Below are 13,675 nucleotides of genomic sequence, written 5' to 3' on the forward strand. Positions count from 1 at the left end.
GATTCAAACATGTCTTTTAAGTCTAGCATTGATCTTGTGGAACGTGGGGGAGTGATAGAGACGATTTACATACTGAATTCCAAAAAATGGGTTCATCTCAATAGTGTTTTTTTCATGATTCTAAGAGGAAATTATGTTCCGTCCTTTCTTGTAGAGAGAAGTATAGTTTTGTCCTTAGAAATAGTTGCATCCTAGCCAGAAGCTTCTCAGAGAGGTGACGATGGAATGCGCTAGTTGTGTTTACATTGTCAACTCTAGCGTTCGATATGACAAATCTCTTTACATAACCTCCAGTCTTAATACACGCTAGGAAATAAAGTAGCGAGAAGCACTGTATTACTGCAGAATGTCTTCTAATATATATCTGTGTCTACCGAGATGATCCAGCGAGCCACCGTCCTTCAGTGAGGCTTATCTCAGAAAAAAAATACTTCACAACTCGACTCTTGGGACTAAACTGGAGCACTCTGTCTGTTAAAGCCAGTTCGGGCTTGCTTATGAGAAATGTTCATTCTTCTCTCATTAAACCTCATTAAACCGTGAACCTTTTCTCAGATATCACAGCCACTGAAACTCCGTCTCATTATTTTTTTGCATCTGATTAGCCAATAGTCATGATAGCGGAAGACTCTAACATTGACTTGGAACATTGTCATAGCAGATGAACAAGAACAAACAAAACACTAATAAATATTACTTTAAATGCCCAAAAATATTATACAGTTATGCTTAAGTTATTTTAGACATTCTGAACACATCTGTGTGACTCACGTCCATGCAAGCACAGCCTAGCAAGGCCCGAAAATCTGCATTTACTATTATAATAAAAATTCTTTTTGTATGAATCTCTTATATATATATATATATAATATATATATATATATATATATGTCGTACCTAGTAGCCAGAACGCACTTCTATGCCTACTATGCAAGGCCTGATTTGCCTAATAAGCCAAGTTTTCATGAATTAATTGTTTTTTGACTACCTAACCTACCTAACCTAACCTAACCTAACTTTTTCGGCTACCTAACCTAACCTAACCTATAAAGATAGGTTAGGTTAGGTTAGGTTGGGTTGGTTAGGTTCGGTCATATCTCTACGTTAATTTTAACTCCAATAAAAAAAATTGACCTCATACGTAATGAAATGGGTTGCTTTATCATTTCATAAGAAAAAAATTTGAGAAAATATATTAATTCAGGAAAATTTGGCTTATTAGGCAAATCGGGCCTTGAATAGTAGGCTGAGAAGTGCGTTCTGGCTACTAGGTACGACATATATATATATATATATATATATATATATATATATATATATATATATATATATATATATATATATATATATATATATACACAACAAAGGATAGTATGAACAATGGAAAATAATTACAAAATGGTATATAGCAGTTAAACTTTAGACCCAGAAATATATCAAGGTACAGGGTAGTTAACATTAGCTACTTGTGGGTTTAAGGTTCAAAAGTCAGGCTTTTGACTCAGGAGTCAAGAGTATCATTGAACACCACTTAAGGGGTAAAATATCTAGATGATAAGGCCCCTTAGAAGGTAAGGGGCGCTAGATAAGGAGGTACACAAGGTAGGTAATGAGAGCCCCAACCACCAGGAGGCCAAGAAGGTTGAAGCCTATTAAGGAGTCAGAACCGAAGCCTCCCTGCTGAATCAGCCAGCGCCGCCTTCTCCCATGAGGGAGATTGGGAGATGAGGTAGTCGTCCTGGAGTGAGGGAGAGGGGTGGTTCCTGCACTCCCTGCTCTCTCACTTTCAGTTGCATTCGAGAAATAATTTTGGGTATCGTTGTCGGTGTCGATCGAAGTCTCAGAGGGTTTCGAGTGCGGTTCACCGGTATAGTCGATGTTCACGCTGTCGAAGCAGTTACCAACGGCTTTGAGAAGCCTCGAAGCAGCTGAACGTGACCCTAAATCAATGAACGTCTCTATGAGCTCTCCACCTTCAAGTAAACCGAGGCTCGCCTCCAGCAGCGTCTTGTCAGGAAAGATCATTTGAGCCGCATTCATTAGCCATTTCCCTCCGATGAGCGGTACAGACGCGAAGATGCAAGTGAGCACGAGTTCTCCTTCGTCAGGGAAGTCTTCCGTTGGTTCTTGGTCGCTTTCCTCCCGTGTGTAGTAAGGCGATATGAAGTTCATTGAGCTAGAGCTTCCTTCTGGAAGCGAAGGTTTCCTTTGTTGAAGCCGGGGATGCAGACTATCAGCATCATTATTATTTGATATACTGGACCCCACCTCAGGACCAAGGCTGGCCAACACAACCACGTTGCCTGAAAACAAAATAAAATAATTGTATTTTAATAGTGCGTAACTTCAAAGTTCGTGTGTGGTAGTGTATAAGCTCCCTACAGGTTAGTAATGTTTAATATATAATTATATATTTAATGATTAAGATATTAACTCTCTCTCTATATTAAAAGTACTGCGGAAAGTACTGTTAAACTGTTATAGAACTTGAACATCCAAAATGAATTTTCTAAACCAAGTTCATCTTGTATGAAACAAAATTTTGTATATACTTTGGAAACTATTTAAAAGAACTATTACAGAAACAGGAAAAACTCACCAAAACCAGAGAAATTCTAACCATAACATAGAAATACTCACTATAATAGAGAAGTACTCACAATAAGATAAATACTCACCATAACAGAAAAACTCACCATAATAGAAAAATGCTCACCATAAAAGAGAAGTACTCATCATAACAGAAATACTCACCATAACAGAGGAATACTCACTATAAAAGAAAAAGATGAAGCAGAGAGCAGATCTTCTTGAAGTCAACATAGTTGCCATTGCTGCTCGGACACACGTCTCACACAATGTCACCAGTTCCAGCGAGGAATATCTGAATGCTAATCTGTAATTATGTTTAATTCACTTAATTTGTCCCACAAAATACTATCTCTGAATAACAAACAGGAGGATTTTCTATCCTCACGTTAGATTTACAATTTATTTATCGATTAGATCCTATTTAAATACTTTTATTAATTTCTTTAAACTTACGTAGAAATCAGTTTTCTCGTTAAAATCATTTAATTGATAGGAATCACTTTTGTAATTAAGTTCAAGTCACCGACCACAATCGATTAATAATAAAATTGAACCGCACTTCAAACGCGTTGAACATACCGATAGTGGATTCCTCTCTGTGTTTGCGTTGAAATCACCATATGTCAACACCATGAATTGACTATGTCGTTGAGATCACTATTCTTGCATGTTAAATTATATATTGTTCGTTTAGCGAGTCAGAGAGGCAGTAGAGACAGCAGCAGCTAGACGGACGGACGGGCGGCAGGAGACGCTAGCCAGGCAGACGGTAATGTTTACAGACAGGAGCGCGGAGGGCTTCGCCAAGCTTGACTGTGTGTGTGTGAGTGTCTCAGTCCTGCGTATTGCTGGGGCACCCCATCGCCAACGGCACTACCACCACCACCACCGCCTCCGCTACCACCCCCTCCACCGCCCCAACACCATCACCACCACCCCCAACACACCTACCACCACCACCACTCCAACACCACACACACGAAGACGGGACACCACGAGCGTAGCTCTCATCCTGTAACTACACTTAGGTAATTAAAAATTACCACCACCACCGTTGACAAACCAACTACATATTAATACTCAAGCTTACAACTCTAGAGAAAAAAATGGAAAATAGGGAACATGATCACTACATATAAAATACTGAAGGGAATAGGCTCGGTGGATAAGGAAGACCTCTTTAAAGAGAGAGGACTGTGGTGGAAGATGAAGACGCATATTAGGCCGAGAAATGAGAGAGAGACAGGAGAGAGAGAGAGAGAGAGAGAGAGAGAGAGAGAGAGAGAGAGAGAGAAGAGAGGAGAGAGAGAGAGAGAGAGAGAGAGAGAGAGAGAGAGACAGGAGAGAGTGACAGGAGAGAGAGAGACAGGAGAGAGAGAGAGAGAGAGAGAGAGAGAGAGAGAGAGAGAGAGAGAGAGAGAGAGAGATTAAGTAAATACTGGTGATTTGTGTGAATGATAAACAAATGAATTACATTGCAAGTAGAAGTCTTGGAAGCCACCTCCATCTACACTTTCAACTCCGATGCAACAAAGAACTGAACAAAGAAACTCAACAAGTTCAACAATGTTTGGTTTGTATGGTGTTAAACATAAGGCTTAATGACCACAGGAGGTTATTAAGGTCACCACCAATCAGCAAATATACTTTAGTTCCGAACATTGTTCAGTAGTTTACTATGCTCTCAGCTCATATACAACGATAATCTTGTCAAGTCGCAGCTCGGCCAAATAAACAATAAATAATCCTCGTTAATCAAGCTGTCAAACCACTGTAAGGGAATTCAAGTAACTCCCAACTAATTAGAAAGGGAACTATCAGGAACGACTAATGGCTTGGCCATTAGTCGTAATGGCCAAGCCATTACGACTATATAGCACATGGAAAAGATGGGACGGGAGGGGGGGGAGGGAATGGTGCCCAAGTACTAGGACGGTTGGGAATTGAACGCCGACCTGCATGAAGCGATACCGTCGCTCTACCGTCCAGCCCAAGTGGTCCGAGGTCACGTGTTGAGTTACCGTCTTCCCTCTTTCCGGTAGTCATGGACGGTGGAGTCGAGAAGTGAACCCTTCATGTGGTGCTCGAACTGGAATGATTGAACATAGTAAACACGAACGTGTCAGTCTTGTCCCACGCGCCATAAACCCTAATGATCCATCCATCAAACAATAGCGGTTGTGTGAGCAGGTGTTGTGTGTTTGGGAAGCATCTGTGCGAGTGTTTCCGCTGATGCCTGGGTGTTTATGTGTGCACTCAGAGTGGCCACAACCAATGTTACTCCAACTACATACACACACATACACGCACGCACGCGAACACCCACACACACACATGCATTAGGAAGTGATGTGGTGGAGGCTGACTCCATACACAGTTTCAAATGTAGATATGATAGAGCCCAATAGGCTCAGGAACCTGTACATCAGTTGATTGACGGTTGAGAGGCGGGACCAAAGAGCCAGAGCTCAACCCCCGCAAGCACAATTAGGTGAGTACAATTAGGTGAATTAAGTGAGTACACACACGCGCGCGCGCACACGTGAATTACATATTTACGGACGTTAATGATAGTTCCCGGAAGATTTCTTTCATTTGAAAATTTACGAGAAGTGAAGTCAGTAAGACTCCCGACCATTCACTCCTATTCTGAAGGGCTGACCCGGTTGTTCCTTACTTGAAAGGGGGTACAAGGGAGGAAATCAAGTTCAAGACAAGTTTATTGAGACAAGATTCACCTCAAAAGGATAGAGAAGCTTAAACAATTTCTACCGTCCTCGAGGAGTCAGGTATGATGGTTGTAGATTTACTGAGGCAAGAGGGATGGAGGGATGGCGTCTGCAATTTGACTCGCAGGCTACACTTGAGGAGGGGATTACGGGCTATTCATGCCCGTGCAACCTCTTGGTTGTTGTTGTTTTAGATTTGGCTACTCAGAACGAAGTGTCCATGTAGCACGGGCTATGGTGAGCCCGTAAGGACGCCTCTTGATTGATGAAGATTAAGCCACCCAAAAGGTGGCACGAGCATGAATAGCCCGTAAGTAGAGGACCTTTTGAGCCATTACCAGTATCACTAGATGATACTGGAGATCTGTGGAGGTGCGACTGCACCCTGCATGACGGGAGATGTCTCCCGTCAAACACCTCTTGATTGATGAAGATTAAGCCACCCAAGAGGTGGCACGGGCATGAATAGCCCGTAAGTGGAGGCCCTTTTGAGCCATTACCAGTATCACTAGATGATACTGGAGATCTGTGGAGGTGCGACTGCACCCTGCGTGACGGGAGATGTCTCCCGGACCAAATGGTGACAAACACCTCTTGGGTGGCTTAATCTTTATCAATCAATCAATCTCGAGGTCAGGTGTTTGGATGGCGGCGATGGGGGGAGGTGTAAGGAGTACCTCCACCTACGGCGCCTTCGTCCGCTACCTCAGGAATGTTGACTGTCCTTAGGCACCTCCACACACGCTGACCTGCCTGCTCCACCTACTGGTCAAGGTGACCTCTCCGTTCCCTCACCCGATTTTGCTAGCCTAGATCACAGGTTACACTAGGCTACCTTAGTTTACTTCTAGTTTTCCCTAGCGTATTCGAGTTTACCCTAATTTATCCTAGTTAACCATAATTTGTCCTAGTTTACCACAATAAATATCAACATATTCTTCAATAATACAAAATGTTTATATAAAGGCTTTACAGTTTTAAATTACACTCTTATGTCTACATACCACGTATGCTGAATTAACTCTTTTACATTTAAAATACATAATTGTTAAAGAAAGTATTTAAAACATATATTTATCGTATGCTTCCAATGATATATATATATATATATATATATATATATTATATATATATATATATATATATATATATATATATATATATATATATATATATATTTTAGGTTAATTTACATTTCACTACATAAGCAAGAGATATATAACGGGATTCACACCAAAAAGTTTACTTTGCTTATCGGTATATAGACGCTGTCAGTTTGGAGAATATCTAAAGTTCTTTTATTTATCTTTAGACAATCTTCTCTTTAGTTCTCGACCATGTATTAAAATATATCTGGAAGTTGGAAGTAGGCACTTGTCATGGCCTTAATAACCCTCCAGAGGTTGAGATGCATTGAGCCCAACACCAACCCATGGGATATATACACCGTATGGTGTATATATCTAAGGTTCATATACATATATATATATCATATATCACCTTACATATATCTATATGTAAGGTTCTCGGAATATATACACCGATTTTTTTATTTGATTGTGTATTGTGCACCCCATACTCATTCTGTGAGCGGTAGCGCAAAAAAAGCATTACTGAGGGTCCAAAAGGTCTTTATCAGACCTCAACGGAGATTATATCGTAAACAATTTCATCTATCCTTCACACCGAGATTACTTAAGTCCTAGATTATATTCAGAACTAAAGTATTCTTACTGGCTGGCCTAGTTACCTTCCAAAGGTTGATAGTAAGGTTGTCGTGACCTGTGTGGAGGAGGAAGGACAGAGGAAGAAGGTTTCTAATCCCACAATCGCTACCTCTTCCCCATCCACCAAGCTCCACCCACTTTGCTTTATTTAGTTAAGTTTCCTCTTAAAACCCACCAGCGGCGCGCTGGTGTGGCAGTCTACGTATGCTCCAGGTCTTCAGTACACCATGTATATATATAGAAAATAGTGTTGTGAGCGCTCTTGAGCCAATCACTGTGATGTTGTGAGTTTGTGATGTCCCGATGTTGTCACTAAAAACACCCGACTGAGTCCCTGCCTCGAATGCCACAACCTAACGACACGCAGCTGGGTTTAGCCCTGGCACTTTTTCTCTTACAAATCTTCTTCCTCTCACCCCCCCTTATCTTCTTCTGTCCCCACTTCCAAGCTCGCCCCAATGGGCATCTTCTCCTGTATTATTCTGATTCTGATTCTGTGAGCGGAACTTTACATATATAGCGTCTACTACGTTCTCAACATAGCACGTGCTACTTTGAACTCTTGCTCCGAGTTTTGAACTCTTAAACAACAACGTTTGAACCTTAAATCGTAGAAAATTACGCTTCTTTGGATAACTACACTGAGAGTATACATTAGTTCTGCAATGGGTTCAGGTCTCAATTATTCCTGCTAGTTGATCGGTATGCAATTCTTGTGGTCTTAATAACCTCCGAAAGGTTGACCCAAAGTCAAACACCACACAAAGTAACCACAGTCGAACAAAGTGAATAACTTTCCTGCGTTAGTTAATGCGAAAACAACCTTTATGTTAACATGCCCGATATTCACATCCTCCAGTGATACATATGTGTTAATTATATCTCGTGTGTTAACCCGCTACTTGCCTAAGCATAAAGAAACTCAGTTTTAACAACATGACAAAATATATATACATGAGACAACTGGGATCATATTTCACTCGCAAGAAATGTGGTATTCTGATATTTGCGTTTTGTATTTATGTAAGTATATATATATTATTTGTTACAAGTTGTAATAATTAAATTTATATACTAATATCCAAGTTGCAAAGAAATTTAATTAAAAACTGATATGTAATGTGCACGTTTGTCTGAATTACACACAAATATGTATAATATATTTTAAAATTTTATAATAACAGAATTAAACTAAAGAGTACATTATAAAATTGATCTTTGAAGCTTGAATGTTCTCTTAAAATTCATCTGAATAAGTGCTAACATTTAACTGAAATATATACATCAGAATCTAACTCAAAATCTAACTAATGATCTACCTTAAAAATCTAACGACAAAAGTGTACAATCAATTGATTTTCATATGTATATTAACATACTTAAATACACCCGAACTTAAGAAGCAGCCCTAGACTAAAAAATAATCATGAGAGGTTCAATATTTGTACAGTATATACACACCGAGAGGTATACTCCGATTCTTAGTGTATATATACTGAGTTTACTTTAGTCACGGCCTATGTTCATGAGTAACGTATACTGGTTAGTATAACCAGTTGTTGGTTGGTTAGTAAGCTACTGTAGTGACCTTAATAACCCTCGAGAGGTTGAATAGACCTTAATTAAGCCCAACCAAGTATCCTGCTATAATAAACTATTGATGTATCGATCAGTGAGTAAATATTGTCTTTGTTGACAGAGTCAGCTGGTCAGTCAGCTGATGCGTGGTGACGTGGAACGCCACCAGAGGGCAGGCTGGAACAGCTACATAAATCTGGGTCTTCCGGCAGGACGCGCCAAGGACGAAAACAGCTTGGCGTGGGTAATGTATAGTTTCCTGGTTATTGTGGCGGCTTCATTGTCCGAGTGTCGCTTTCGTGAATAGATTTTATCATGTTATCAGTTATGGCTGATTTGATTTTGAACAATATCTCTTATAGGCATACATGAACATATACAATGACACTCACAATCACGCAATAAACAGACATGAAATAAACACATACACAATTGGGTCTGGTAGCTGAGTGGACAACTCGCGGGACTCGTAATCCTGTGGCCCTGGTTCGATTTCCGGTGCTAGCAGAGATTAATGGGCAGAGTTTCTTTCACCCTGATGCACCTGTTACCTAGCAGTAAATAGGTACTTGGGGGTTAGACAGATGTTACGGGCTGCTTCCTGTGTGTGTGTGTGTGTGTGTGTGTGTGTGTGTGTGTGTGTGTGTGTGTGTGTGTGTGTATGTATGTGTATGTGTGTGTGTGTGTGTGTGTGTGTGTGTGTGTTGTGTGTGTGTGTGTGTGTGTGTGTGTGTGTGTGTGTGTGTGTGTGTGTGTGTGTATGTATGTGTGTGTGTGTGTGAGAGAGAGAAATATACGTAGTAGATATAATAGGGGATAACACATCAGGAATCTGTAAATTAGACCAACTGTTAGAAAGGTGGGGTCCAAGAGCTAATAGCGCGAGCCTGCAGGCACAGATAGTAAATACCCACGAAAAAACAAACACACGCACACACATTCATCCTCAATCTAAGCATTTAGGCCTACCCACAAACACAATACATATCAATAATCCCTGTTCATTACACTACCGTAACAATGTCCCCAACTTGCATAGATAATTTTAAACCCATGTCCAGTAGAAATCTGCCCATTTAAAGTTGTCTATACAATAAACTTTTATTACAAAAAAAGACCACTATGATTCAAATCAAAGTGAATTAAATGTTTATAGTTTTCCAAATTTCAATAGTACGAAGTCGACTATTGTCTTTAGTACAAAAATGTTTATATTTAGACAAACTCTGGTTTCCTTTGACGCAGAGCGAAAACAACTCCCATAATGTGTTTCCAGATCGCGATGCGTGCCGAGGGACCCCTGAAGGCTGACGACCCAGACCTGCTGGAGCTACTGAGGGCGCAGTACTTACATCCTCCGGACGGTCTTCCTTACGACCTCAAAGAGGACGCCGGGACCAAAGACAACCTCTACAAACGATATAAGATTATATACCCTTCTTGGGCCTTCATTGATAGTGTCACGAGGGATCTGTTTAGTGAAGGAGAAGATGCCGGGTTCTTCGTAGAGGCAGGAGCTTTGGATGGGGAGTACCTATCCAACACTCTTTGGCTAGAGCGGTGGCGAAGGTGGACGGGGCTGCTGGTGGAGGCTGAGGCGGATAGTTATGCCGCTCTCAGGAAGAAGCACAGGCGAGCGTGGTCGTCACCGGCTTGTCTAGCCACCAACGACTATCCTCACACAGCAATACTCACCTCCTTCAGAAGATTGGGACTATCCTCTGAGTGGACCGACCGAGGAGCAGCCAGGATAGAAGAGGTAAGTGAACCTTCCCCTGGATACGATAGTACCGATTTATGCTGCCCAACACCAAGAAATTGCCATGTAGATTACAAATACTTGGGATAACAATACCACATAGTGTGAACCGGTCCGGGTTAAAATGTTAAGGTTCATATGTAAAACTTTGCATAACAAACAAATAACAATAACATTTGGCATTGGCATGGATCACCTACATGCCAAAATGGTACCCCATGGGAAGGCCTAAAGTTCCAGTTTATATATATATATATATAAATATATATATATACATAATTATATATATATATATATATATATATATATATATATATATATATATATATATATAATATATATATATATATATATATATATATATATATATTATATATATATATATATATATATATATATATATATATATATATATATATATATATATTAGTAGTAGTAGTAGTAGTACTCTTGTTAATATTATTACTAAAATTATTATTAATATTATTAGCATTTTGTTATTTGTAATAGCAATATCATTATCATGTGCAGAAGCCGGCCGCCGCCGGAGAGGGACCAGGCTACAAGACGTACCATAACGCCCAGTGTTTCCCCGCCCTCACCTTCTTCCTGGTGCTCAACATAACGCGTGTACACTTCTTCAGCCTCGACGTTGAGGGCGTTGAAATGAGCGTCCTCCGCTCCTTTCCCTTCGACCAGATCACTGTCGACGTATGGGCCATAGAGCACGTCAGCCCCTCGAGGAACTCAACGCCGCGCACTCAGACCTCCTCAGGTTCTCACTGGAATACTTCTGTACCTTCCTCCGACACCTACAACACTACGTCAGGTGGTTCCTTCCAGCAAGTCTCGTGGTTAGAAGACCCTGAATTTATCGCCTTTATGGAGGCTCGAGGGTATTACCTTTTTGATATGTTCTGCAATTATATTCCCGACTATATCTTCGTCAGGCGAGGCAGCGACGTCTTCAAACGATTGCGCGTCCCTGAACGTATGTGGAAACGTCGAGGCATTTGTTTACACAAGTCCATCTGGGACGAGGAGACGAAGGTGTTCGAACCCAATCTACACCGGGATAAACGCCACTGGCCGATATTAGCGTACAGTGGTTGATTGTAGTGTAAATTAGTGATTGCAAAGAAATAAGCATGCAAACTTAAATTCCCAAAGGTGTATTCCGCTCCTCGGTGTACATACACTAGAGTTTACCTTAGTCCTGAACTATGCTCGCAACTGAGGTATGCAAGTATATCTCAGTATACCCTTAATAACCCTCCACGGGTCTATAGGCTTCAAGATGAACACCAAACCAAAGTATCACAGACTATGTCATCCGGCAACAGTTAACTAGATCCAAAGTTAGTTCAGATTTAAAGATAAGTGTTTGTTCAATATATATATATACCTTAATACATATGTGGCGATTCATCTGACTTACAGCTTTCGGTAAGCTGTACCGCAAAGTTCCACTCGGATAAAGAAAGCTTTGCTGGTACCGAAAAAGTTTTGCCAACATTTTACAAATAATCATTACGAGTTAAATTAGACTAGGCTATCTTTATGCATTTTTTCTATAACAAGAATATTAAATATGCTGAATGCTGGCTTGGATAGTGGTAAACCAGTCATAAACGATATTCCCCTGTGCTCCAGTATCCTAATCTCAAAGTTCCAAATGGAACTTCCACCGTGTCCAGCATTACAGCTGGAATATTTATAATATATACGATACTTTCCACTATCCAAGTAAGCATTCTCAGATATTAGAAATCATTCTAACGAGGTGAATCATACTCTGCTGGAATTCGATTTTAAAATCGAATTCCAGCACCCAATTTCACGAATGGCCAGTCGGATATGAGAATAATATAATCTTTATGTATCAGGGAGCTGCGGCCTGTGGTTCAGTTGCTCAATAATGGTTCAGCTGCTTAATTATATACTGCATGTCACAGTCAGCCTTTTGTTTTCATTTACAATTCACGTTGATATCATTATTATATGCTTTAGTTTACCCCCCTGATTCGTGTCGCTAATACTCATTTTGAATGTTGACTTCTTGCATTGTTATATTTGTTTAATTAGGACATATAATGTAACACTTATTACTGGGTTCTTGTCGGCAAAATATTACAGTTTACACTGGATCTTGCCGACAAGGAACCGAGCCCTGCTGGACTTAGTCGGCAAGTACGTGGTAACTGATACACCATTGTACTAATTCTACTCAGTATTACATTAATTCGCACTATAACACTGTATGTATACGGTCACATTATCTAGTGAAGTATTCATAAGCACCAATACTACATGCACCAGCCTCATACAGAGCAAAAATGTTGTGGGAACACTATATTCCTGCTACACTCACAATGTCAGGAACACCAAGTGAGAAGTTAAAGAAACACCGCAAAGTAACATAACTATATTCGTGCAAATATTATATATTTGTAGTTTTAAACTACGTCTTCTTATACGGGAAATATATACAAATAAGGGAAAACGGAGATTTGTCATGTTTTGTCAAAATGACCTGCAAGTTGAAAAATACGATGCCTTTTGGAAACATGACTTTGACCGTTATTTGTTTTTCTTGGCGTAATTCAGGGTGTTTGCGCATATTTGGAGTTTAAATTACGTCTTTTTATGGTCTGGCCGGCCAGGCCTCCTGGCTGGTTGGTCTAGCCGGCCTGGCCGTTCTGGTTGACTGCTCTGGCTAGCCAGGAGGAACCAAACCGTTTCTATCTTGCCTGAGAATTGTACCAGAGTCCTTTGATTGTGAGTTGAGATCGTAGAGCATTGTGCTGTACTTCAGAATGATCATAAATCTAGAAACTACTGTTAAGAATGTAAAAAAAAGCAACGAGTCATGTCATTTGCTTCATCAAAAATTCCAGAAGAGTTCGAATTGTAAGGTCATACGACCGCTTTATATGCTATCTAACTGATGTTTTGCATGTCGATGTAAAACACTTGTATAATTTACTATAATTATTTTCATACTTTCCATTGAAGTTGATAGTAAATGTAATATATTTTATTTGCTATTTTTTAAAAATGTTACTTACATTAACGTGTTCGAACTTTTTCACGTTCTGTCAGTCAGGCAAACGTGGACAAGTAGCGAAGGGTCGGCTGTTGGGCTTAAACCAACAATAAGTTAAATACATAACTGTTACGGAAAGGTATCAGGACGTGTTATTTGACCCATCAAGTTAAGATTAAAATTGTCATTTAAAAGTAAATGTGTTAAACTGTTGCAAAAGAAAACGAGACCGACAACAGTTGGA

The 13,675-nt window shown here is 40.1% G+C and overlaps 2 protein-coding genes across 2 annotated transcripts; one reads left to right on the forward strand and one right to left on the reverse strand.

The window, feature by feature from the left end:
• Positions 1-1,372: 1,372 nt before the first annotated feature.
• Positions 1,373-3,410, reverse strand: LOC138356959 (uncharacterized). The gene is made up of 3 exons (XM_069313493.1): positions 3,172-3,410; positions 2,775-2,896; positions 1,373-2,303 (listed from the first exon to the last, which is right to left on the reverse strand). The coding sequence occupies exons 1-3, from the start codon at positions 3,210-3,212 to the stop codon at positions 1,582-1,584; spliced, it is 885 nt and encodes a 294-aa protein (XP_069169594.1). The 5' UTR covers positions 3,213-3,410; the 3' UTR covers positions 1,373-1,581.
• A 5,340-nt stretch (positions 3,411-8,750) lies between these two features.
• LOC138356960 (uncharacterized) lies at positions 8,751-13,304 on the forward strand. The gene is made up of 3 exons (XM_069313494.1): positions 8,751-8,870; positions 9,903-10,385; positions 10,917-13,304. The coding sequence occupies exons 1-3, from the start codon at positions 8,769-8,771 to the stop codon at positions 11,496-11,498; spliced, it is 1,167 nt and encodes a 388-aa protein (XP_069169595.1). The 5' UTR covers positions 8,751-8,768; the 3' UTR covers positions 11,499-13,304.
• The last annotated feature ends 371 nt before the right edge of the window (positions 13,305-13,675 follow it).

The sequence above is a fragment of the Procambarus clarkii genome, chromosome 75 (assembly GCF_040958095.1).
Source record: "Procambarus clarkii isolate CNS0578487 chromosome 75, FALCON_Pclarkii_2.0, whole genome shotgun sequence".
NCBI classification, from domain to species: Eukaryota; Metazoa; Arthropoda; class Malacostraca; order Decapoda; family Cambaridae; genus Procambarus; species Procambarus clarkii.

Coding starts and splice junctions, on each gene's coding strand:
- LOC138356960 (XM_069313494.1), top strand. CDS start 8,769: ATGCGTGGTGACGTGGAACGCCACCAGAGGGCAGGCTGGAACAGCTAC. Junction 8,871..9,902: donor ACGAAAACAGCTTGGCGTGG/GTAATGTATAGT, acceptor ATGTGTTTCCAG/ATCGCGATGCGTGCCGAGGG. Junction 10,386..10,916: donor GAGCAGCCAGGATAGAAGAG/GTAAGTGAACCT, acceptor TATCATGTGCAG/AAGCCGGCCGCCGCCGGAGA.
- LOC138356959 (XM_069313493.1), bottom strand. CDS start 3,212: ATGGTGATTTCAACGCAAACACAGAGAGGAATCCACTATCG. Junction 2,897..3,171: donor CAGAGAGGAATCCACTATCG/GTATGTTCAACG, acceptor ACATAATTACAG/ATTAGCATTCAGATATTCCT. Junction 2,304..2,774: donor CTTCATCTTTTTCTTTTATA/GTGAGTATTCCT, acceptor TTTTGTTTTCAG/GCAACGTGGTTGTGTTGGCC.